This window comes from Pelodiscus sinensis, chromosome 5 (genome assembly GCF_052426305.1).
Source record: "Pelodiscus sinensis isolate ZL-2025 chromosome 5, ASM5242630v1, whole genome shotgun sequence".
Taxonomy (NCBI): Eukaryota; Metazoa; Chordata; order Testudines; family Trionychidae; genus Pelodiscus; species Pelodiscus sinensis.
The window spans coordinates 133,796,756-133,818,127 of NC_143056.1; the positions used below are offsets into that span (position 1 = coordinate 133,796,756).

The window sequence follows — 21,372 nt, forward strand, 5'->3', positions numbered from 1 at the left end:
ACGCCGCCCCCGCGCGCACACAATTCTAACCAACATTTTCTTCTTATACAAACGTTGTCCCCGAATCTCGCTACCGATCGGCTGGAAATAACAGTCCAACGCACTCCATAGCAACTTGACCAGGAGCCCCACCTCTGCGCTCCGAGGCAGGAAGACTTAGAAAAGGGGGAGGAAAATTGGCCCTTTCCCGCTAGGGCAGCTAAACGTAGCTGAGGGGATCGAGCGAGGCTGAGTCCCTCGTGTTCTACCCTCTCCTCTGTCGACAGAAATGTTGCCAGGAGCAGCTCGGACACACGCAATGCTCAAAGGATGAGGGTTGTGGTTAATAAGGGGTGTTTGATCCCCTTCCTTTTAAAATGGCCAAGCCGGGGGGTAGCTGACTCCTTTGCTCTCCTCCCCTCCTCCCCTCTATAGGGGCCAAGGTGCCCCGGGAGACTACCTTTCCTAGCACCGGCCAGGGCTTCCCATGATGCACTGTTTTCCCTCGCCCAGACAGACGCCTGTGCGCGTAACGGGAGGTGTAGCTCTGGCATCTAATGCTCTCATCTGCTTCTAGAAGCCATGTTCCAAGACTGGCTTGTATCTCCCATCATGCACCATGTTTTCCCATCAGGCATCATGAGAGGCAACCCAACCACAGGGTGCTGCCAGCCAGCAGAGTGGAGGACATAAAGCACTCAAACTACAATTCCCACAGTACACTGCAGCAACTCAAGAGGCAAGCCCATGGTGCATGATGGGAAATACAGGCTGCCCGGGAAGCCCAGCCTATATGAGAAGAGGATGACCAGGCCCCTGCAGTACACCTCCCACAAGGCACGGCGGAAGCATTTCTGCCTGCAAACCCTTAAAGCTTCAACTTAAAAGTAAAACGTGTCACACGCACACAAAAACCACCCTGAATTTTCAGCAGAAAATTTGTCCCTCCCCCCACTGAAAAATTAAAAACAAATTTAGCTTCCTTTGAACATTTTCCATGGGGTTGGAACATAAGCGAGCGTGGGTTTGGATAAGAAACTGAACCTCGCCTCGTTGTGTAGTCTCCGTTTGGGGGTGGAGAGCAAATGCAGTTGCTATTGTGTGGGCTGGGCTTTATTTCAAAATGAAAAACCAGACAGACAGAGAGAGAGAGGCCTAGATGCTTGTTTATGAAACAGGCACCAGGGGCTTTGCTGAATCTATAAGCGTATCACAGATCCCACAGATGCATGGTGGGGTTGGTATCAAGCCAGCCTCTCTCAATGTGCAGGGCTGGGTGGAAAAAGGAGAGTACCGTCATGAGTGGCTCAAAAGGATTAATAAATACTGGGGGTGGGGGGGGTCAATATTTGGGCTCCAGTTCTCATGACAGGCGGGGGGGGGGGGGTAAAGGAAACCCGTTTTATCACTGACAGAGGGCGTTTTGAAAGAGATGCCCAAATCCAGACTTGGTTCCACCAGGCAGCAGTGACATTTTACAATAACCACCACACAACAACCTGTTGTCTCACTATAAAGGCAGAAACAGCTTTTCATGCCCCGCCCTAAGGGACAGAAGTGAGTCTACCACATACATGCCTTTACGTTATTGCTATAGCACCGAAAAGCCCACCTGTGGGCCAGGGGCTGTACAGACACAAAGCAATCAAGCGAGGTACTTAAAAAGCTTGCTGCCACCAGGAGGGAAGTACCTAGAGAGCTGGGGAAACTGAGTCAGGGCATTTCCCAGTCTTAATCTAAGATGAATCTATGGCTAAGAACCCAGGGAGTTGAAACTTAACCCCAAAGCTAAGGTCACTTACAAAACAGGAAACTCCCACATTTATTGAGTTTTTTTTTTCCAGTGCACACAAAAGCCGCTAAATTACAGTTGGGTGAAGAACAAGAGATAGTCACTTCAATATTAACATGTTCCAGCAGGGGAGTGGGGACTAATGATTAGAGCAGGGGTTGGGAGTTAGGGTACGTCTAGACTACATGCCTCTATCGCCAGAGGCATGTAGATTAGGCTACCCGACATAGGAAAATGAAGCGGCGATTTAAATAATCGCGGCTTCATTTAAATTTACATGGCTGCCGCGCTGAGCCGACAAACAGCTGATCAGTCTGGACGCGGTAGTCTGGACGCGCGGGTGTCGACATCAAAGGTATTTGTCGACCACCCAGGTATGCCTCCTGGGATGAGGTTTACCTGGGTGGTCGACAAATACCTTTGATGTCGATACCCGCGCGTCCAGACTATCGCGCTGAGCCGACAAACAGCTGATCAGCTGTTTGTCGGCTCAGCGCGGCAGCCATGTAAATTTAAATGAAGCGGCGCTTATTTAAATCGCTGCTTCATTTTCCTATGTCGGGTAGCCTAACCTACATGCCTCTGGCGACAGAGGCATGTAGTCTAGACGTACCCTTAGACTCCAGTCCCAGCACTGAGGATAGAATCCAGGAGTCCTAAGGGAGGGGGTGGGAGTCTGTAGTCAGAGTGGGGGATAAATCCTTCCTTTAAAACTGCTCCACGTACAAGACAAATTCGGGGGGGGGGGGGAGAAGACAACTCACTTAAGGAAAGTGTCAGTGTTCCTAAAAAAAAGAGGAGGCTGTGTATGAGATCTGAGAACTGGCAGGATTTCTGCAATACACTTACATATTCTGCACCCTAGGACAATAAAAATATTCATACATCTTGGATCAGTAGCACAATAATAACTATTTCTGGGAAGTACAACTATTTTTTATCCCAACCTCTGAAGAAGGAATTTTTTTTCTACAATCACAATGCAATACCTGTTTTAAAAAATTACCAGTCTTTCGAAACAGCAAAACAGTGGGGTGTTTTTCAACACTTCCTCCCCCCAAAAAAGGATTCTTTCAGCTAATTGTTGCCAAGGAATTTTGAAGACAAATGTGTGGTGTTTACAAGGAAAAAGTTTCAAGCTGTATTTGCCTTTTCTCCTTAAATGGAAGTTTTTCTAAGACAGATTTTGTAAAAAAAAAAAAAAAATTGGGGGAGAAAAATCGTTATAATTAAGACAAGTTGCTCTCATGCAAAAAGTTTGTCTTACGACAGGTTTTATTTCTTTTAAAAAATGTGTTAAGGCCATTTTTATTGTGGAGGGATGAAGTTTTCTAAAATATAATTCTCTCCCTCCTGCACTGGTCATATCAAAAGTAACTATGTTTGTAACTTTTTAGAAAGTCTTTTACATTTTAAATTAAAATGTAGAATTTTTGCAGGGGATATCTCTTAGCCAATTTTGGAAGGAGGAAAAAAGGGGACTATTTTTAGGGGCAAAATTATTATTTTCTCCAATGAAAGGCATTTAAAAGTGTCCTCCTTCTACAGTAAGACACCATTCAAAAATAAGCTGGGAATTGGTAAAACAAAACCAGGAAATTAAATTCTACTGCTGTTGAAAAACAAAAAGCAGAACAAAAATAACATGACACCGATTGGTGATAGAAATGCAGCCGTGTTAGTCTGGTGTAGCTGAAACAAAATACAGGACTATGTAGCACTTTAAAAACTAACGAAAGCTCATCATCTAATAATCCATCTTGTTAGTCTTTAAAGTGCTACATAGTCCTGTATCATGACACCGATTGGTTTTTTATAACCACGACATTCAGGCTCCAGCTCACCAGAGCATCATCTGAACCAATGTATGTGGAACCCTTTGAGAATTACAGCCAAGCTAATTAAAAACTTGATTGAACTCAATTGGATTAAAGCACAAGCTTAGAGTTAAGCAGGTGCTTAGATCTCTCCTGAATTGGGAGCCAAAACAAGGTAAAAATAAGGTTAAGGAGAAAGTTCTCAGAGGCACAAAAAGGCAACAGAGAATCAAACCAACAGTGCTTCCCTACCGGAGAATTGGGGTCCACCCCAAAACCACCTACACGGTTCCACGGCAGACTGGAGCAAATCTCCTCCCCTTCCCCTCCAAACTCAGCCTCTCCCACCTCCATTTGTGCCTCTGAAAATTCCTCCCCTCCCTAACAATTTGGTGCTAGGACAACAATCGACACCAACATCCCCCCCTCCCATCTCTCCAGCGCCTCTCATCCCCCGCCCGCCCCCCCCACTCGCACATTCATTCGCAAGACCCTCAGCTAACTTGCCCGACGGCGGGAGTGGCACCGCCATCCACCCCCATGTTCTGGCAGGAGCCCGTCTCGGGCCCCTGGTCCCTGTCTGTGGTGGGGTGGCCAGCCTTGGTGTGGCCGTGGCAGGCCTTAGCGTGGCTGGCAAGGCGGCTGGAAGTCCGGAAGGCCTGGCCGCAGTCCTTGCAGCGGCGCCCTTTCTTGTCCGAGTGGGTGCGGAGGTGGTAGGTGAGGGCCAGGAGGTTGTGGAACTCCTTGAGGCAGGCAGGGCACCGGTAGAGACCAATGGTGTGGACCTTCTTGTGGTGGAGAAGGCTGCCAGCATGGCGGTACGTCCGCTCGCAACGGTCGCACTTGTAGGGGCGCCGGTCCACCAGGCCATTGGCACCAGGGGTGGCCCGAGCCTCCGCCTCTGCCTGGTGCCGCCACAGGTGCTGGACCAAGTCCCGAGAGGCCCTGTAGGCCTTGCCGCACTCCGAGCATTCAAAACGCTTTTTTGTGTGGACCCGGCCATGGTTCTTGAGGGCAGATGGGTTGGGGAATTGCTTGGGGCAGACCGGGCACTGGAAAGGGCCAAAGGGTGCCGGAGGGACGCCCACTGGGGTGTGGGTGCCAACATCAACATGGCCACCTGAGGCACCAACTGATGCGCCGCCAACATGGCTGCTGACAACATGAGAGCCTGAGGTACCCCCAACATGGCCGCCTGAGGTAGTGCTAAGATGGCCGCCGTCAACGTGGCCACCTGAGGCATCAACATGGCTTCCACCCTGGTCCCTGCGGGTGGCCCGCCATTCCCGTGCTGTCTTGCCCCGGACAGGGGTACTGCCCGCCAGGAGGGGGCAGCCTGGGGAGCTCCTGCTGCCGGGGCGGGGCCGGCGCTGGGCATGGACCAGCTGGTGCCTCGCCAGCTGCCTCTGCCATTTGAAGGCTTTGCCACAGTCAGGGCAGTGGTGGCGCTTGGCCTCGAAGTGAATGCGCTGGTGGTTCTTGAGCGCCATGAGGTTCGGGTAAACCTGGGGGCAGACGGGGCAGCAGTAATGGCCTGTCTTGTGGCTCTTGCGGTGGTTGAGCAGGCTACCAGCATGGCGGTAGGTCCGGCCACATTGCTCACACCGATACGGCCGCTCCTCGGGGTCAGGGGGCTTCTTAAAGGCAGCGGCCGGCACGGAGACCTCGCCACCCTCGGCGTGGGCCTTGCTTGCTTTCTTGGCATGAGCCGGCTTCCTGGAGGTGGAGGAGGGCAGCGGCGGTTTCCTCTCGCGGTGGACACGCTGGTGGCTGGCCAGCTGCTTCTGGAGGCGGAAGGCCTTGGGGCACTGGGCGCACTTGTAGCGCTTGGTCTCGAAGTGGATGCGGTTGTGGTTCTTCAAGGCCATGAGGTTGTAGAAGAGCTTCTGGCAGATGGTGCAGCGGAAGAGGCCTGTCTTGTGGGTCTGTTTGTGATTGATCAGGCTGCCTGCATGCTTGTAGCTCCGGCCGCACTGCTCGCAGCAGAAGGGGCGCGCCGGTGCGGGCCCTTCCTCCCCACTGCCCTCTTCTTCCTTCTTGGCGAGGTCCACCCGCTCCTCCTCCTGCGGGTGGTGGGCAGCACAGTGCGCCTCCAGCCCCGCCGCCCCCTGGCACAGCTCCCCACAGATGTCGCACACGTGCGGCTGGCTCTCCTCAGTGGCACCGCCTGCTGGGTCCTGTTTTCCAGGAGCCAGGGCTGCGGTGGGATCGCCTCCCTCCCCGCTGTGCGGGAGCGCCGGTTTCTTCTCTGCGCCATCCCCGCTGCTGGCCAGCTGGCCGGCATTCAGCTTACACTTGGGATGATTACGGAGATGGTTGCGGTAGGCGGAGAGGTTGGGGTACTGCCGAGAGCAGACGCCGCACTGGTAATCTCCCACCTGGTGGGTTTTCTTGTGATTGACCAGGCTGCCGCCGTGCCGGTAGGTCTTCCCGCACTGCGCACACGCGTAGGGGCGGCTGTCTGGGGGCGTCAAGCTGGATTTCTGCTCCTCTGGCAGTTCTGGCCGTGGTGCCAGCCGCAGCTGGATGGTGGTGTCGGCCAAAGCTGCTTCCTTCTCCTCCCGGTGGCCCAGGCTATGTTCTTCGAGGCTAGCCATGTCGTCAAACGTCTGCCCGCAATAGCCGCAGATGTGCGAGAGAAGCAGCTCTTCCTCCCCTCCGCGCTCCTCCGCCCGCCCTTCCACCTCCTCCTGGAGCCCTGGGAAAGCGGCATCCTCGCCCCCCTCCAGGCTGCCTTCCCGCGGCTCTCCCTCGCCACTGTGAGCCAGCCCATGGTGGCGCTGCAGGTCCGTCTCGCCCGGGAAGATCATGCCGCAGAGGCTGCAAAGGAAGGGACGCTCCTCGGCACCGGCGCCCGGCTGCTGGGCCATGGCATGGCCGCGGAAGTGGCTCTTCAGTGCATCCACGTTAGAGTACTCCTTTGGGCACAGCGAGCACTGGTATATGCCCAGCTGCTGGCCGGGCTTGTGGTCGAGCATTTCGCACTGGTAGGGCTGCGAGTTGGGGCTGCCGGGTGGCGAAGCCTCAGCCGCCGCCTCCTTTTTCGGGTGCTGCCAGCCGTTCACCATGCTGCCCCCTTGCAGCTTGTAGCTCAGCTTGGGCTCCTCCTCAGCCAGCATCCTCTCCTCTCCATCCCGGGGGCTTTTGGGGCCATCACACTCTGCCTCGCCACTCGCGTCCGGATGCATCGTGCCGTTAGGAGCAACTCTGGGCTCTGCCATGCCCCCCTCCTCTTCCTCCTCCGCCCCCACCCGGCTCTTCCTTGGCTTCTGGTGGCCACGTAAGTGGCTCTTGAGGGCAGCCAAATTGGAGAAGCGTTTAGCGCAGAGCGAGCACTCAAAATCCCCAGTCTGGTGCGTTTGTTTGTGGTTGATCAGGCTGCCCGAGTGCCGGTAGGACTTGCCACAGAGCTCACAGCTGTACATCCGCCTGCCCAGTGGCTCTGCCTCACACTCAGCCGGGCTGGGCTTCCCACTGCTGCCGTGCACCAGGGCGTGGCTCTGCAGACTGCCCAGATCCTGAAAGATCATCCCACAGCAGCCACAGATGTGGGACGTCCCCGCCGCTGGCCCCGCGGTCTCCAACTGCTCCACGTCTTGCTTGATGGCCTGCAGCAAAGCCGCCTCCCGTGTGTGGACGGTGCCCGGCTCCTCCTCCTCCTCCTCATCCTTCCCCTCCTGGGGACAGGGAATGGCATCCGTGGGTACGTGGCGCAGCTGGTGCTGCTGGAACTCTGCCTCCTCTTCAAAGCTCTCCCCACAGCAGGTGCAGGTGTAGTTCTCCCGCTCCTTGCCCCGCGCCGCCCGGAAATGCATGCGGACGTGGTTGCGTAGTGCCATCAGATTGGAGTACTGCTTAGGGCACAGGGAGCACTGGTAGACACCCGTCTGGTGGGTGTGCCGATGGTTAACCAGGCTGCCCCGGTGGCGGTAGGTCCGGCCACACTCCCCACAGCGGTACGGCCTCTCGTCCGACGCCCCGTCGTCCTCCTCCTCCATACAACCAGCCTCTTCCTCTTTGAGGGGGCCTCCTTCTTCCACCTCCCCGTGCGCGGGGGGCTCCGAGGCCTCGTCCCTGCTGGCTGGCTCTGAGGGGCCCTGGTCGAGGTGGCAAGCAGCCTCTTCGGGCGCTGGGGGGCAGGAGTAACGGAGGCCAGGCCGGGAGGCCGGCTTGGATTTGAGGTGAATCCGCAGGTGGTTCTTGAGAGCTGCCAGGTTGAAGAGCTGCTTGCAGCAGACGCTGCAGCTGTAGACGCCCGTCTGGTGGCTTTTCTTGTGGTTGATGAGGCTGCCGGCATGGCGGTAGGTCCGGCCACATTCCCCGCACCGGTAGGGCCGTGCCTGCTCTCCGTCCTTACTGTTGGCTTCCCAAGCCCCCTCGGAGTCCATCGTGGGTTGGGCCAAGCTCCCCTCCTCCTCTTTCTCCTCCTCCTCTGGGTAGAAGCAGCTGTGGTTCCTCAGTTCCTCCTCCTCAGCAAAGTTTCCCCCACACCTCACGCACAGCTCCCCATCTGTATTGCCCCGGTCTCCGCCCCCGGCCTTCGCCCCATCTTTCAGACTGCAGGGGGCGCCCTCTCCGAAGGCGGCCGGCGGCAGCTGGTAGATATCCAACTTGGCTGAAGTCTCAATGGAGTCCTCCTCCGAGATGCTGTGCTCCGAGCCCTCGGAGGGGGCTCTCCCTGCCCACCGGGCTTTCTCGTGGGCCTTCTGGTGGCTCAGCAACTCGCTGGGCAGGCGGAAGGCCTTGCTGCATAACGGGCACTTGTAGGGACGGTACTCCGAGTGCAGCCGGGTGTGGTTCTTGAGCGCCATGAGGTTGGAGAATTCCTTGAAGCACACAGCGCACTGGTAGACGCCCAGCGTGTGGCTCTGCTTGTGGTTGGTGAGGCTGCCTGCGTGCTTGTAGGCCTTGTCGCACTGGTTGCACTTATAACGTCGCTCTTCCACCGGCACTTCAGGCGCCTCCTGGCCTTCCTCCATTTTGCTGGGGAACTCGGCCTGCACCACCGACTCGGCGATGTATTTCTCCAGGTTGCTCAGCAACAGCCCAGCACCGCCGCCTTCTAGAGCGGGGAAAACATCGGCATCCGACGACGAAGAGTCCTGTCCTTGCTGAAAGTTGTTCTCTTCCTCCTCCTCCTCTTTCAGGCCGCGGCCGGCGTGGGCTGAGCTGTGATGGCTGGCCAGCTGGGAGGCAACGCGGAAGGTGCGGCCGCAGTCCAGGCACCGGTGGCGCCTCTCCTCGGTGTGGATGCGGAGGTGGTTCTTCAGGGCCATGGGGTTGGAGAACTCCTTGCGGCACAGCAGGCAGGTGAAGAGCCCCACCTCGTGGGTGCGCCGATGGTTCACCAGGCTGCCAGCGTGGCGGTAGCTCCGCTGGCACTGCCCGCACTTGAACGGCCGCTCCTCTTGCTGGGGTTGGCTCGGTTCAGAGCCAGGCTCTTCCATCACTCACATCGGACGGCGGGAGGGCGAAGTTTCTGCCCGCTTCACTGGGCTGGGCTGGAGTCCTGGAAAGCTACACTTTCGATGCAACAGGCCGGCATCCCCTCCGGCTGCTTCTTCCTCCTCCGGCTCCTTACAGCATCCCAAGGCGGCAGCTGTGGGGACAAGCACAGGAAGAGGGGTTAAGACACTGCAAAGGGAGTGCCCCACATACAACATGCATCTGACGAAGCGGGTCTTTGCCCACGAAAGCTTATGCTCCTACACTTCAGTTAGTCTATAAGGTGCAGATTCAAACTAACCCGGCTACCCCTCTGATACCTGACCACATACAACAGTTAACCATGTAATCACTAGGACTTGTAACAGTTACTGTTTTAAAACCTTTTCTGCATCCCTAGGACCCACAGTTTCATCCTCTCCAGACCAGGGGAACTAAGCCCAAGGAGGCACAAAACAGGGACCAGAAGGGGTTTGGCTATACTTGATAGCCTAGTGGGTACAAGGATACTGGATGGCGAAAGACGCAGCAGAACCAGATAGCCCCAGGCTCTCTATGTCTATACTTGTGGCCTCTTGCGCAAGAACAGCTGTTCTTGCGCAGTAATCAGCAGTGCATCCACAGTGCCCGCCCGCTCCCGCGCGGGAAGATGTACAGTACAGCGTGGTAAGAGACGGCTTCTTGCGCAAGAGCGACGCTCTTTTCTTACAAGTGTAAGCTCTCGCGCGCAAGAGCTCTTGCCAAGACAGCTTCCACTTGTAAGAAAAGAGCGTAGCTCTTGCACAAGAAGCACAAGAGTGGACGCTCTCTTGCGCAAGAAAGCGATTTTCGCTATAGAGTTTGATTGCGCAAGAATCCCTGCCGTGCAGCCACACTGCCATGGGCGCTCTTGCGCAAAAGCACATCTCACACACGGCAGCGTGGACGTGTTCTTGTGCAGGACTCCTTGCACTACAACCCTTACGCAAGAAGTTCTTGCGCAGGGAGCCACCAGTGTAGACATAGCCGAGGAGTCCTGGCTCCCAGCCCCCCTGCTCTATCCACTAGACTCCTCTAGCAAACCTAGGGAAGGACTCCAGTCAGGTGCACAGCAGCCCCAGCCCCGCCACACTCCGGATGTGCCTGGGGCGCTCCAGTCTGGCTGGGCTGAGACACACTTGGCCCAGACGGAGCAGCCCACAGCACGGGATCATGGTTAATCGGCTAAACACTTCATTTAACCCGTTAACTGTTTAGCTGCGATTTGACATCTCTACCACAAGGGGCACCACACAAAGCTAAGCTGCTTGGGCTGCAGTTTGGGAAGGCGGGTTGCAGGGATTAGATTTTCTGCCCTGGGCTCCACTGTGCCTAATGTTGTCCCTCCTTGGAAGACCCCCCCCAGGGGCTCTATGGACCCCCGGCTGACAACGGCTCCTGTACAGGTTAGGAGTCAAGAACTCCCTACTCTGCCAACGACACAGAGCAAGTCATTTGTGTTTTCTGTGCCTCAAATGCTACATCTCTAAATGGGGAACCCAAGATACCAACTCAGGGATCATCAGGCTATTCATCACACCTACAACGTGGCGGTCTTACCCTTTGTCGAGGGCCAGGCTAACTTATGGCACACTGGGTTAATAATAACAATCAGAAAAGTTTATGACTCCAGATTGCCACCTGTAACGAACTAAATAAAGGACTAAATGCAACTCTGTTTAATTTGTAACCTTTGCCCCGAAAAAACGTAACGTCACGCAGGTATATTTCGGCGTTTCTGAACATTGGCAACTGGCTTTAACTGACTCCATATTTTAAAGACTTCAGGGTGGGAAACGCGCACACACACACTCTCTCTGAGTCCACAATTTCCTCCAGAAAAGGCCAGCACCACACAGATTTATGTGACGAGACAAAAAATTGACAATGGAAGTTTTCCACTCCCATGAGCAAAGATCGCTGCCGGCTTGAGATGAAGTATAAAAAGTTGAAGCCCAAGAGAAGACTTTTTGGCTGCCTGACACACAATCTGCCAGGGACTATAAGATCTGTGCCCAGTGTAACCCACTTGCTTTCAATGCCCCAGATATTGCTAAAGAAACAACATTCTCCCAGGTCAGCCAGAGGCTGCTTGTGGGTGGCTGTTTTCTGTTTAGTCACACTTGCTGTCCAAGTTTCTAGGCCCCCAGCATGCTCATAGGAGACAAGTCAACAAGGCTACTCCCCAAGGTCGGCAGAGAAAGCAGCTCGCTGTGCTCTGGGGGACAACACACGTCACTCCGCCTTGCGACGTGGCTGCTTCTCGGGTGGGCTACTGGGAAACAACCGCACAGTGACACAGCACGGGGATGCACCGCCTGGCACGGGGATGCTGCCATCTCTGGGGAGGGCCAGCAGGGTAACACAGCCACAGGCCGGGCTGCCTGGCAGAGCGCTCATCCTGCAACGCAGCAGCTCCTAGGGCGGGATGCAGCAGGGGGACAGGCAGCCCCATGTGTGGCGAAGGGAAGGGGACACGACTCTCGGAAACCGCAGGGAGAGGAGCTGGAACGAGCCAGACTCTCCGCAGCCGCAGGAGGGGAGCGGGGGCCAGTGGTTAGAGCAGGGGGAAGGCTGGGAACCAGGACTCCTGGGGTCTGTCCCCAGCGGTGGGGGGGGGGGCGGGAGAGCGGGGCCCAGTGGTTAGCGCTGCGGGGGGGGGGAGCGGGGGGGCTGGTTAGCGTTGCAGGGGGGGGGGGGAGCGGGGGGGGGGCGCTGGTTAGCGCTGCGGGGGGAGGGGGGGGGGGGGGCTGGTTAGCGCTGCGGGGGGGGGGAGCGGGGGGGGGGCGGGGGGGGGGGGGCTGGTTAGCGCTGCGGGGGGGGGGAGCGGGGCCCAGCGGTTAGCGCTGCGGGGGGGGGGGGCGGTTAACGCTGCGGGGGGGGTCCCGGCTCTGCCCCCCCCCGCCGCCCCCCTCTTACCTGCAGGGGCCCCCCCGCGTGCCGGGGGCGGGGCCTAGCGGGGGGGCGGGGGCGCCGACTCCGGGGGCCACGTCGGGGGCGAGCCCCGGGGCTGCCGAGCGGGGGGAGGCTCCTCGCCGGGCCCCCCCGGGAGCGGAAACGGGCCCCCCCGCGCGCCCTGCCGGGGCCGCGCGACTCCCCCCGGCCCGGGCCCCGCGGACACTTCCTTTTGTTGCTAGGAAACAGGAAATGTGCGGCGGGGAAAGGCGGCCGGGCTGCCCGGGCGCGGGGCGCCACTTCCGGCGGCGTCCCCGCCTAAAGGGCCCCCCCCGGCACGCGCGGCCCCCACGGACCGTTCCGCCCCTCCGAAGGGCGGGGGGAGCGCCCAGAACACTCAGACCCGCCCCGCCCCCTCCTTGTGTCACAGGCAAACCCTTCCCCTCCCGCATGTGCCAGGACTCCTGGGTTAAGGGGGGGGGGAAGAGCCAGGACTCCTGGTTTCTTCTCCCCCCCCCCCCCCGCTGTGTCCTATTCAAAGCCCCCCTTCACCCCGCCCACTTCCTTTGTGACGCTGCTCTGGCACCACCCCTCCCATTGGCTGAGCTGGGTGCCACACTTCCGGTTATGGCCCCACACCCCCTCCCCCTGCCATGCCACACTTCCTGCGGTGCAACCCCCAACCGCTCCCCGCCCCCAACCGCCGCCCTGGAAACAAGGTTCCGCCCTGTGCATTCTAGCCCCCGAGTGCACCCCACCCTGCTGTCCCTGGGGTGCTGCAACCCCCCCTGAGCTGGGAGGCAATAAATCCCTCCGGCTGGAAACCTGCGGGGCCTTGGGAGGGTTAATACCCCTTTAAGCGACTCCTGTGCTTTGCATTTCTCCCCCACCCCCTCCTCTGCTGCCTTCTCCCGCAGGGTCCTAGGGGCTGACTCATTCTGCTCCAGCGGGGAGTGGGGGCAGCAGCTTCGGCAGCAGCAAAAGAGACGCAGGAGCCAGGTAAGGCGGAGGCCAAAGCAGCGCAGCCCCTGCTCAGCCGGGCCCCAGCCAGCTCCTGGTTTTGCATGCAGGGGGGGGGGTCTGCTTTGCAACCCCCCCCAGGACAGCGCCTCTCCCCTGCTCCCAGCCCTCCTGGCTCCTTGCAGCCTGGTGCGAGCCCGGCCCGAGCCGGCGGCTGCTCCCCGTGGGGGGAGCGGGTGCAGCCCTGTCGCCGCGCTGCTGCGAAGCCCGGCCCGGGCGGGCGGGCGGCTCCCGGCCCGTGGTCCTAGAGAGAGACATTTTGCAAGCGCCCCGTCCTGCAGCGCGCTCGGCTTTTGCACGGCTGCGGGGGCGGCTCTCCTATGCCACGGCTCCGTGCTCCCGGGCGGAGGAGAATCCACCATCCCCCCCCCCTTTTGGGGGAGCATCCCAGCAGCGCCCCGCTTTGCAATGCCTCCCTGGGGCGGCGTCTCCTCGCTCGGTCCTAAAACCAGCCATTTTGCGAGCGCAGAGGGGCCCGCCCTTTGCAAAAGGCCTCGCCTTGCAAATCACCCCCCCCCCCAGCCACGTTGCTGGGCTTCTCTGCTGCAGGCTACGCGAGGGGGTCGCCTCCAGGCCTGAAATGCACCCAGCGGGCTCCCCTCGCCCTGCCTCCCAGCTCCCGGGGCTTGCACGTCCCACCTTCCCCGGCTCTGGCTCCAGCCATGGTGCTCGACAGGCTGAGCCGGGCAGGAACGCGGTCTCCTGGCGCTTCTCTGCCGGGCCCTGCAGGATTACACCCCTTTGCACCGGCCTGGCCTCCCCCGGTCCTAAAGCCAGTCCTTTCACAATGGCTTTCCGCCTCCCGGCTCGCTCCCCCGGCCTGCCCGAGATCCGGAGCCCGGCAGCTGCCGGTCCTAGAGGGACCCAGGTCGCCTGGCTGCGCAGACACCCCCTGGCTGCACTGGCTGCCCCAGGCTTGCTCCTGACACCTGTGGGCATCTCCGCCCGAGCTGGCGGCTGAACCCAAGGCAGCCTGGCATCCGCCACATGCTGATTTTTCTGTAAGCCCGGAGAGTTGCCAGAGGCCTGGAAAAAAGCAAATGTGCCAATTGTTTTTTAAAGGGACGATTCAGGTAATTCTAGACCTGACCTCACCTTATCCTGGTGACCCCCGTTATCCTGGGGAGAGGATGACTTAAGAATGAAAGGGGTGTCACGTAATTAATGCAAATCAGTGGGGGGCAGGGGGTCCATAGAACCTGTAACTCAGTGGTCCCAAATGCGGTGCTCACCGGCGCCATGGTATTTATGTGCACCTGCCGAGTGACCAGGGCCAGCTCGAGCCATTCTTGAGCCCCAGGCACGTGGCTAGAGCCGGCTCGAGCCATTCCTGCGCCCTGGGCAGTCGGTGCACGATGCATGCGTGGCTCCGCCCCCAGGTGCACGATGCATGCGTGGCTCCGCCCCCCAGGTGCACGATGCATGCGTGGCTCCGCCCCAGGTGCACGATGCATGCGTGGCTCCGCCCCCAGGTGCACGACGCATGCGTGGCTCCGCCCTCCGGCGCGCTGCGCACCTTACAGCTGCCATCGGGCACCCCCCATAGGTTGGTGCCCTGGGCAGCTGCCCAGCTAGCCCCTCCCCCTTAATCCGGCCCTGCGTGTGGCACGTGCACGGCCGCAGCCCTGCCCCCGGGCGCCCGGCAGCCCCAAAAGGTTGGGGACCACTGCTGTGACAATGTTTTTATGAGATGACAAAGTTTTGCTGATGCCGATAGTCGTACTGATGTGATCTATCTTTGGGCATCTGGAAGGGGTTTGACTGGGGAGCATATGACGTCGGATTAAGAAGCTAGAATGTTTATCAAATGCACAAGGCCCGGGTGCAATGGTTTAAAACGTGAACAGCTGCGAGATCTCAAAATCCTAGAATACTAGGACTGGAAGGGACCTCGAGAGGTCGTCATGGCAGGACCCAGCACCATCTAGATCAGGGCTACTCAACTTTGGAAGCCCCGGGTGCCACACTGATACTCACAGCACATGCCAAAGGCCACAACTGAAGTGTGGTTGCATGTACATGAAATTAAAAATACAAATAAATGCAAATAGCTTCTTGCACACTGATGGGCATGAATACAAAGATGAAGGCAAGTCTACACAGCACGCAGGCTCCATTTAAGTCAGTTCTGCTCATCTTAATAAAATGCAACATTTACCCCATTTCCACCCATAGGACAGCACTTTTGATGAGCAACGACAGTCCAGGAATTTGACTACTAAAGCGCATCTCAACAGAAGGCCATTCTATTGACGACTTTTTGTTTTGGCTCCCGCCCGGGGGCCGCACACTGAGTCCCACGTAAACCCAAACTTGCACCGCGGGCCGCACACTGAGTCCCACGTAAACCCAAACTTGCACCGCGGGCCGCAAGCAATCAGGTTCTCGGCCGCATGCGGTGAGAAGCCCTGGTCTAGATCAACCCTGACAGGTGTCTGTCTAACCTCCTCTTACATATCTCCAGTGATGGAGATTCCACAACCCCCCAGGCAATTTATTCCAGGCTATGACTATACGTGCGGCTTCTTGCACGAGAAATATGCAAAAGAGGCTGAGCGTGGAATATCGCCGAGCTCCATTTGCATACCTAATGAGCCGCCCTTTTTGCGGAAGAGGCTCTTGCGCCAGAAGGAGCTGTCTACACGGCCCCTTCTTGTGCGAGAAAAACCCTCTTGCGCAATGCCATCACGCCGATTATTTTCCGGGATAACCGCATTGCGCAAGAGGTGTAGCGGCTCTTCTGCAAAAACGGTGGCTCATTAGGTATGCAAATGAGGCTCGGCGATATTCCATGCATCGCCTTATTTGCATATTTCTCGTGCAAGAAGCCGCGAGTGTAGACATAGCCCCAGTGTTGGCCCACCTTGACAGCAGGAAGTTTTTCCTGACGTCCCACTTAAATCTCCCTGCTGCGGTGGAAGGGTGCCCCTAGCATGGTCTCGCAGGGAACATAAAGCGGCCAGTCTGGGTCACAGCAAAGGTCCATCTAGCCCAGTGTCCTGTCTGCCCACAGTGGTACCCAGAGGGAGTGAACAGAACAGGAAATCATCCAGCGATCCCTCCCCATTCCCAGCCTCTGGCAGAGGCCAGGGACACCATTGATGGACCTAACCTCCAGGAATGTTTCCGGCTCTTTTTTAACCCTATTAAAGTCTGGGTCCTTTCTTGGCCCTAAGCTATTTCACCTTTTTCTCCTTGGCCTGGCAGAAAACACAAAATCCTCACCCACAGCATTTCCAGGGGCATAAAAATGAGGGGACTGGGAAGTCCTGAAGAGAAGGGATCTCTGAGGGTATGTCTACACTACCCCGCTAGTTCGAACGAGGAGGGTAATGTATGCATACCGCACTTGCTAATGAAGCCCGGGATTTGAATTTCCCAGGCTTCATTTGCATAAGCGGGGCGCCGCCATTTTTAAATCCCCGCTGCTTCGAACCCCGTGCAGCACGGCTACACGGGGCTCGAACTAGGTAGTTCGGACTAGGGTGCCTATTCCGAACTACCAGTACACCTCGTTTCACCTCCATTTTGGACCGGGTGTGTGTGGGTGGGGAGGGGAGGATTAACCATTGGAACAATTTACCAAGGGCGCGGGTGGATTTTCTGCCGCCGCCGATGAAGATGAAGGGACAAATTCTTTTGAGGACGTTCTCAGGCCTGTGTGCGCCGGGAGGTCGGATTAAATGCTCACCGTGGTCCCTTCGATATCAGAGGCAAGGCCGGGTCCATTGAGATTAGCGGGGAATAGTGCATCTGTCTGGTGAAAGGCACAAAGACAAGGAGAGGAAATAGACCGGAGCTCTTAATTCTGATGTCCCTCAGCCCTTTGGGAGAACGGATCAGTGCCCCACAAACCTCGGTGCTTGATCTTCACTACAGAACATCTGTAAAACTCTGTTTAACTGCAGAGGAAATCGGTTAAAGAACCCCGGATGCTGAGACAGCTGTCCTCTGTCCCCTGTGAATGTGTGAACCCTCTGCTGGCTAGCTAACTCTGGAAGAACTGTAGGCCCTACAAAAATAGTAACACTTTGTGCGATAATGGTTCTTCACCAAAAAAGAAAAGGCCGATAGCTCTTTAAAAACAGATCAGTTATATTTGCTTGGGTTTGAAGGAATTCACCCTTTGGTGTGGCAAAACACATGTGGGCCTCCCTTTGAACCCGTATCCTTATTCACAAGTGCTTCACAATAGACTCACAACCACAGGAGTGTATAAAAACCCTGTCAGCCCTCTGTGTAACCATGTCCCCTGTCTCTGCAGCATGGGAGTGCTCCCAGTTGGCCTGTTGGTGTCAGCAGTGGGATGATAAACAGTTGGTCTGTTCTACAATACAGGAGTTCATGGCATTATAAGTATTGGAATATGTGTTCCATGCAGGCCAACTGGAATGATTCTTTCCTGGTTTATCTATTTTAAATACTTGTCTGCTCCCCACTACTATAATACCAGCCCTTCCCAACCTTTAAGATATTTATCCTCACAAACCTGCTGGGAGGTAGAAAGTCCTATTAACCTCCTTTTGCAAAGGGGGAAACTGAGGCCTAGAGAGACCAAGTGGTGTAACAAGGGTCATTCAGGAAATCTTTGACAGAGCAAAGTCTTGAATCCAGATCCATTGAGCCTTCAGTTGGTGCTGTAATGGTTGGCCTGCCTTCCTGTTCCTGTGTGGCTGCATTGGTGGCAGAAGTGGGATTCTATTTTGCTAGTTTAGTCTAAAGAGCATCCCAGCTGCCGTGCTATGTCCCGAGAGGCGTTGATCTCGATATTGGCCCCTCCTTATAACTCTTCCTTGCCTTCTCTTTCAGGGAGCAGCCCCCTGTCCCTCCCCCCCAAAGATGGAGGAGCCCGAGGTGAGCATTGTGGTGAAGTTGGAGGGTGACTCGGAAGAGGAGAAAGAGGAGGCCGCCGGCTACGCCCGGTGCGGCCGCCGCTACAAGTGCCTGGTGTGCGGCAAGACCTTCCCCAACGTCCCCCGGGTCCTGCGCCACGCCAAGAGCCACGGCGGGGAGGGCACCGCCCCGGCCCAGCACGCCTGTCCCAGCTGTGCCAAGGAGTTCCCCGACCGGGCTCAGCTGCGCAAGCACCAGCTGAGCCATTCGGCCGACCGCCCCTTCCAGTGCTCGCAGTGCTCCAAGGCCTACAAGACGGCGCCGGAGCTGCGCAGCCACGGGCGCAGCCACACGGGGGAGAAACCCTTCCTCTGCCAGGAGTGCGGCAAGGCCTTCATGCAGCCGGTGTGCCTGCGGGTCCACATGGCCCGGCACACGGGCGACCTGCCCTTCCCCTGCGCCCACTGCGCCAAGAGCTACGGCACCCTCTCCAAGCTGAAGATCCACCAGCGGGCCCACACCGGGGAGAAGCCCTACACCTGCGGGGAGTGCGGCAAGGCCTTCGCCGACCCCTCGGTCTTCCGCAAGCACCGGCGCATCCACGCCGGCCTGCGCCCCTACCAGTGCGGCGCCTGCCAGAAGACCTACGCCGAGCTGAAGGACCTGAAGAACCACGAGCGGAGCCACACCGGGGAGAAGCCGTTCCTGTGCTCCGACTGCGGCAAGGCCTTCTCCCGCTCGTCCTCGCTCACCTGCCACCAGCGCATCCACGCCGAGCAGAAGCCCTACCGCTGCGGGCAGTGCGGGAAGGGCTTCACCCAGCTCTCCTCCTACCAGAGCCACCAGCGCACCCACTCCGGGGAAAAGCCCTTCCTCTGCCCGCAGTGCGGCCGCATGTTCTCCGACCCCTCCAGCTTCCGGCGCCACCAGCGGGCCCACCAGGGCGTCAAGCCGTACCAGTGCGACAAGTGCAGCAAGGCCTTCCGCCAGCCGGCCGACCTGGCCATGCACCAGCGCATCCACACGGGCGAGCGCCCCTACAAGTGCCCGCAGTGCGACAAGGCCTTCGTGGCCTCCTGGGATCTCAAGCGGCACCAGCTGGTGCACTCGGGCGAGCGGCCCTTCCAGTGCGGGGAGTGCGGGAAGAGCTTCGCCGAGCGGGCCAGCCTCACCAAGCACCACCGGGTGCACTCGGGCGAGCGGCCCTTCAAGTGCGGCCTCTGCGGCAAGACCTTCGTGGTGTCCTCCAGCCTCCGCAAGCACGAGCGGACCCACAGCGCCCAGCGGGCGGGCGGCGGGTGGGAGGAGGAGGAGGAGGAGGAGGAGGCGGCGGGCGCGGCGGCCCGGCACAGCTGCCGCTTCTGCGGGGCCGCCTTCGGCGACGTGGGGGCGCTGCGGCGCCACCAGCGGGGAGAGCACCCGGAGGCGGCCCCCGGGACGCCCACCTGCACGGAGTGCGGGGAGGCCTTCGCCTCGCCCTACGACCTGCGCAAGCACGAGCGGCTGCACCCCGGCCTGCGCCCCTTCCACTGCCCCGAGTGCGGCAAAGGCTTCTCCGACCGGGCCGGGCTGCGCAAGCACGAGCGCATCCACTCCGGCGTGCGGCCCCACGCCTGCTCCCGCTGCGGCAAGGCCTTCCTCAGCGCCTCCGACCTGCGCAAGCACCTGCGCACCCACGGCCCGGCCCCCGACGGCCCGGCCGCCTGCCTGGTGGAGGAGCTGGGCCAGGCCCCCTGAGCCCCTCCCCCTGGGCGGGTGGCCTGTGGGGCGCTGCTCCGGCTGCTCCCTTCTCTGGGAACCCCCTGGGGCTCCTGCCCTCCTCCGCTCTCCTGGGGGGGCGGTCTCTGCTCCCAGGCCCCTCCCCTCTGAAAGGCTATCGGCCTCTAAGGGCCCCTGCCCCTCCTTACTGACTTGGGGGGGTGGCTCTGAGCTCTTAAGCCCCTCCCTCTTCTGGGCTCAAGGGGCGTGGCTTTTCTCACAGACTCCTCCCCTTCACCCAGAAGGCGTGGCTGTCTGACACTCCTTCAGGGGGAGGAGGGGGGTGACTGTCTTGTCCCTGGGCCTCTCCCTCTCCAGAGCACCCCTGGGAGGGGTAGGAGGCTGGGGAGATTATGGAGCACACCACGTGGTTTGATGCCCCTCGCCTCAGGGGGCGTGGCTTTCTGCTCCCAGGCCCCGCCCCTTCAGGCATGGCGGGTTCGCAGTCCCTATGTGGGGAGGGGCCTGGCGCTGCCCGTTGCTGGAGGGAGTTGGAGCAGCGCCTGAGAGCCTGGCTGGACTCCCTGCAGGGCGGGGCCTGAGGACGTGAGGGCCGGGGGGTTTATCGACACCGTTAAGGGAAGCTCGCGGGAACCGCCGGCCAAAGCGCCTTTGTAAATGGGCCTCACCCGCCGCTGAGGAAAAGACAATGGAATAAACACCTCTTTTGTAGCCCGCGGCGATCCTGTGATTCCTCCCCTCCGAGCCGGGACCGAACCGGGAACCCCGACTCCCAGCCCCCCACCCCGCTCCGCCCACTAGACCCCGCTCTCCCCTCCAAGCCGGGACCGAACCGGGAACCCCGACTCCCAGCCCCCCCACCCCGCTCCGCCCACTAGACCCCGCTCTCCTCTCCGAGCCGGGACAGAACTAGGAACCCCGACTCCCAGCCCCCCACTCCGCTCCGCCCACTAGACCCCGCTCTCCCCTGTGAGCTGGGACCGAACCGGGACCCCCGACTCCCAGCCCCCCACTCCGCTCCGCCCACTAGACCCCGCTCTCCCCTGTGAGCTGGGACCGAACCGGGACCCCCGACTCCCAGCCCCCCACCCCGCTCCGCCCACTAGACCCCGCTCTCCCCTGTGAGCTGGGACAGAACCAGGAACCCCGACTCCCAGCCCCCCACTCCGCTCCGCCCACTAGACCCCACTCTCCCCTCCAAGCTGGGACAGAACTAGGAACCCCGACTCCCAGCCCCCCACTCCGCTCCGCCCACTAGACCCCACTCTCCCCTGTGAGCCGGGACAGAACCAGGAACCCCGACTCCCAGCCCCCCACTCCGCTCCGCCCACTAGACCCCACTCTCCCCTGTGAGCCGGGACAGAACCAGGAACCCCGACTCCCAGCCCCCCACTCCGCTCCGCCCACTAGACCCCACTCTCCCCTCCGAGCCAGGACAGAACCGGGAACCCCGACTCCCAGCCCCCCACTCCGCTCCGCCCACTAGACTCCACTCTCCCCTCCGAGCCAGGACAGAACCGGGAACCCCGACTCCCAGCCCCCCACTCCGCTCCGCCCACTAGACCCCACTCTCCCCTGTGAGCTGGGACAGAACCTGGAACCCCGACTCCCAGCCCCCCACTCCGCTCCGCCCACTAGACTCCACTCTCCCCTCCGAGCTGGGACAGAACCAGAATCCCCGACTCCCAGCCCCCCTCTCTGCTCCTGCCAATAGACCCCACTCTCCTCTCCGAGCAGGGGCTGGAACCCAGGAGTCTTGTGCTGGGGGCTGGACCTTGGACAGGTCTTTCACTCAGTCACTCCTTCAACAGCCCACTAAGCCCCTCCCCTCCCTGAGCGGATGGGGGTGTGGCT

The 21,372-nt window shown here is 59.2% G+C and overlaps 2 protein-coding genes across 3 annotated transcripts; one reads left to right on the forward strand and one right to left on the reverse strand.

Annotated features, from left to right (window-relative positions):
- Window positions 1–2,964: 2,964 nt before the first annotated feature.
- ZNF646 (zinc finger protein 646) lies at window positions 2,965–13,761 on the reverse strand. Of its 2 annotated transcripts, none has more exons than XM_075928643.2 (2): window positions 13,606–13,761; window positions 2,965–9,187 (listed from the first exon to the last, which is right to left on the reverse strand). In XM_075928643.2, exon 2 carries the CDS (start codon window positions 9,033–9,035, stop codon window positions 4,083–4,085), a length of 4,953 nt encoding a protein of 1,650 aa, XP_075784758.2. In that variant the 5' UTR covers window positions 9,036–9,187; window positions 13,606–13,761; the 3' UTR covers window positions 2,965–4,082. The 2 variants fall into 2 exon arrangements, with proteins under 2 accessions (XP_075784758.2, XP_075784757.2); XM_075928642.2 differs by lacking the exon at window positions 13,606–13,761 and adding an exon at window positions 11,971–12,367.
- Window positions 12,663–19,671, forward strand: ZNF668 (zinc finger protein 668). The gene is made up of 2 exons (XM_075928658.2): window positions 12,663–12,945; window positions 17,776–19,671. The coding sequence occupies exon 2, from the start codon at window positions 17,806–17,808 to the stop codon at window positions 19,534–19,536; it is 1,731 nt and encodes a 576-aa protein (XP_075784773.2). The 5' UTR covers window positions 12,663–12,945; window positions 17,776–17,805; the 3' UTR covers window positions 19,537–19,671.
- Window positions 19,672–21,372: the final 1,701 nt, after the last annotated feature.

Coding starts and splice junctions, on each gene's coding strand:
- ZNF646 (XM_075928643.2), bottom strand. CDS start 9,035: ATGGAAGAGCCTGGCTCTGAACCGAGCCAACCCCAGCAAGAGGAGCGG.
- ZNF668 (XM_075928658.2), top strand. CDS start 17,806: ATGGAGGAGCCCGAGGTGAGCATTGTGGTGAAGTTGGAGGGTGACTCG.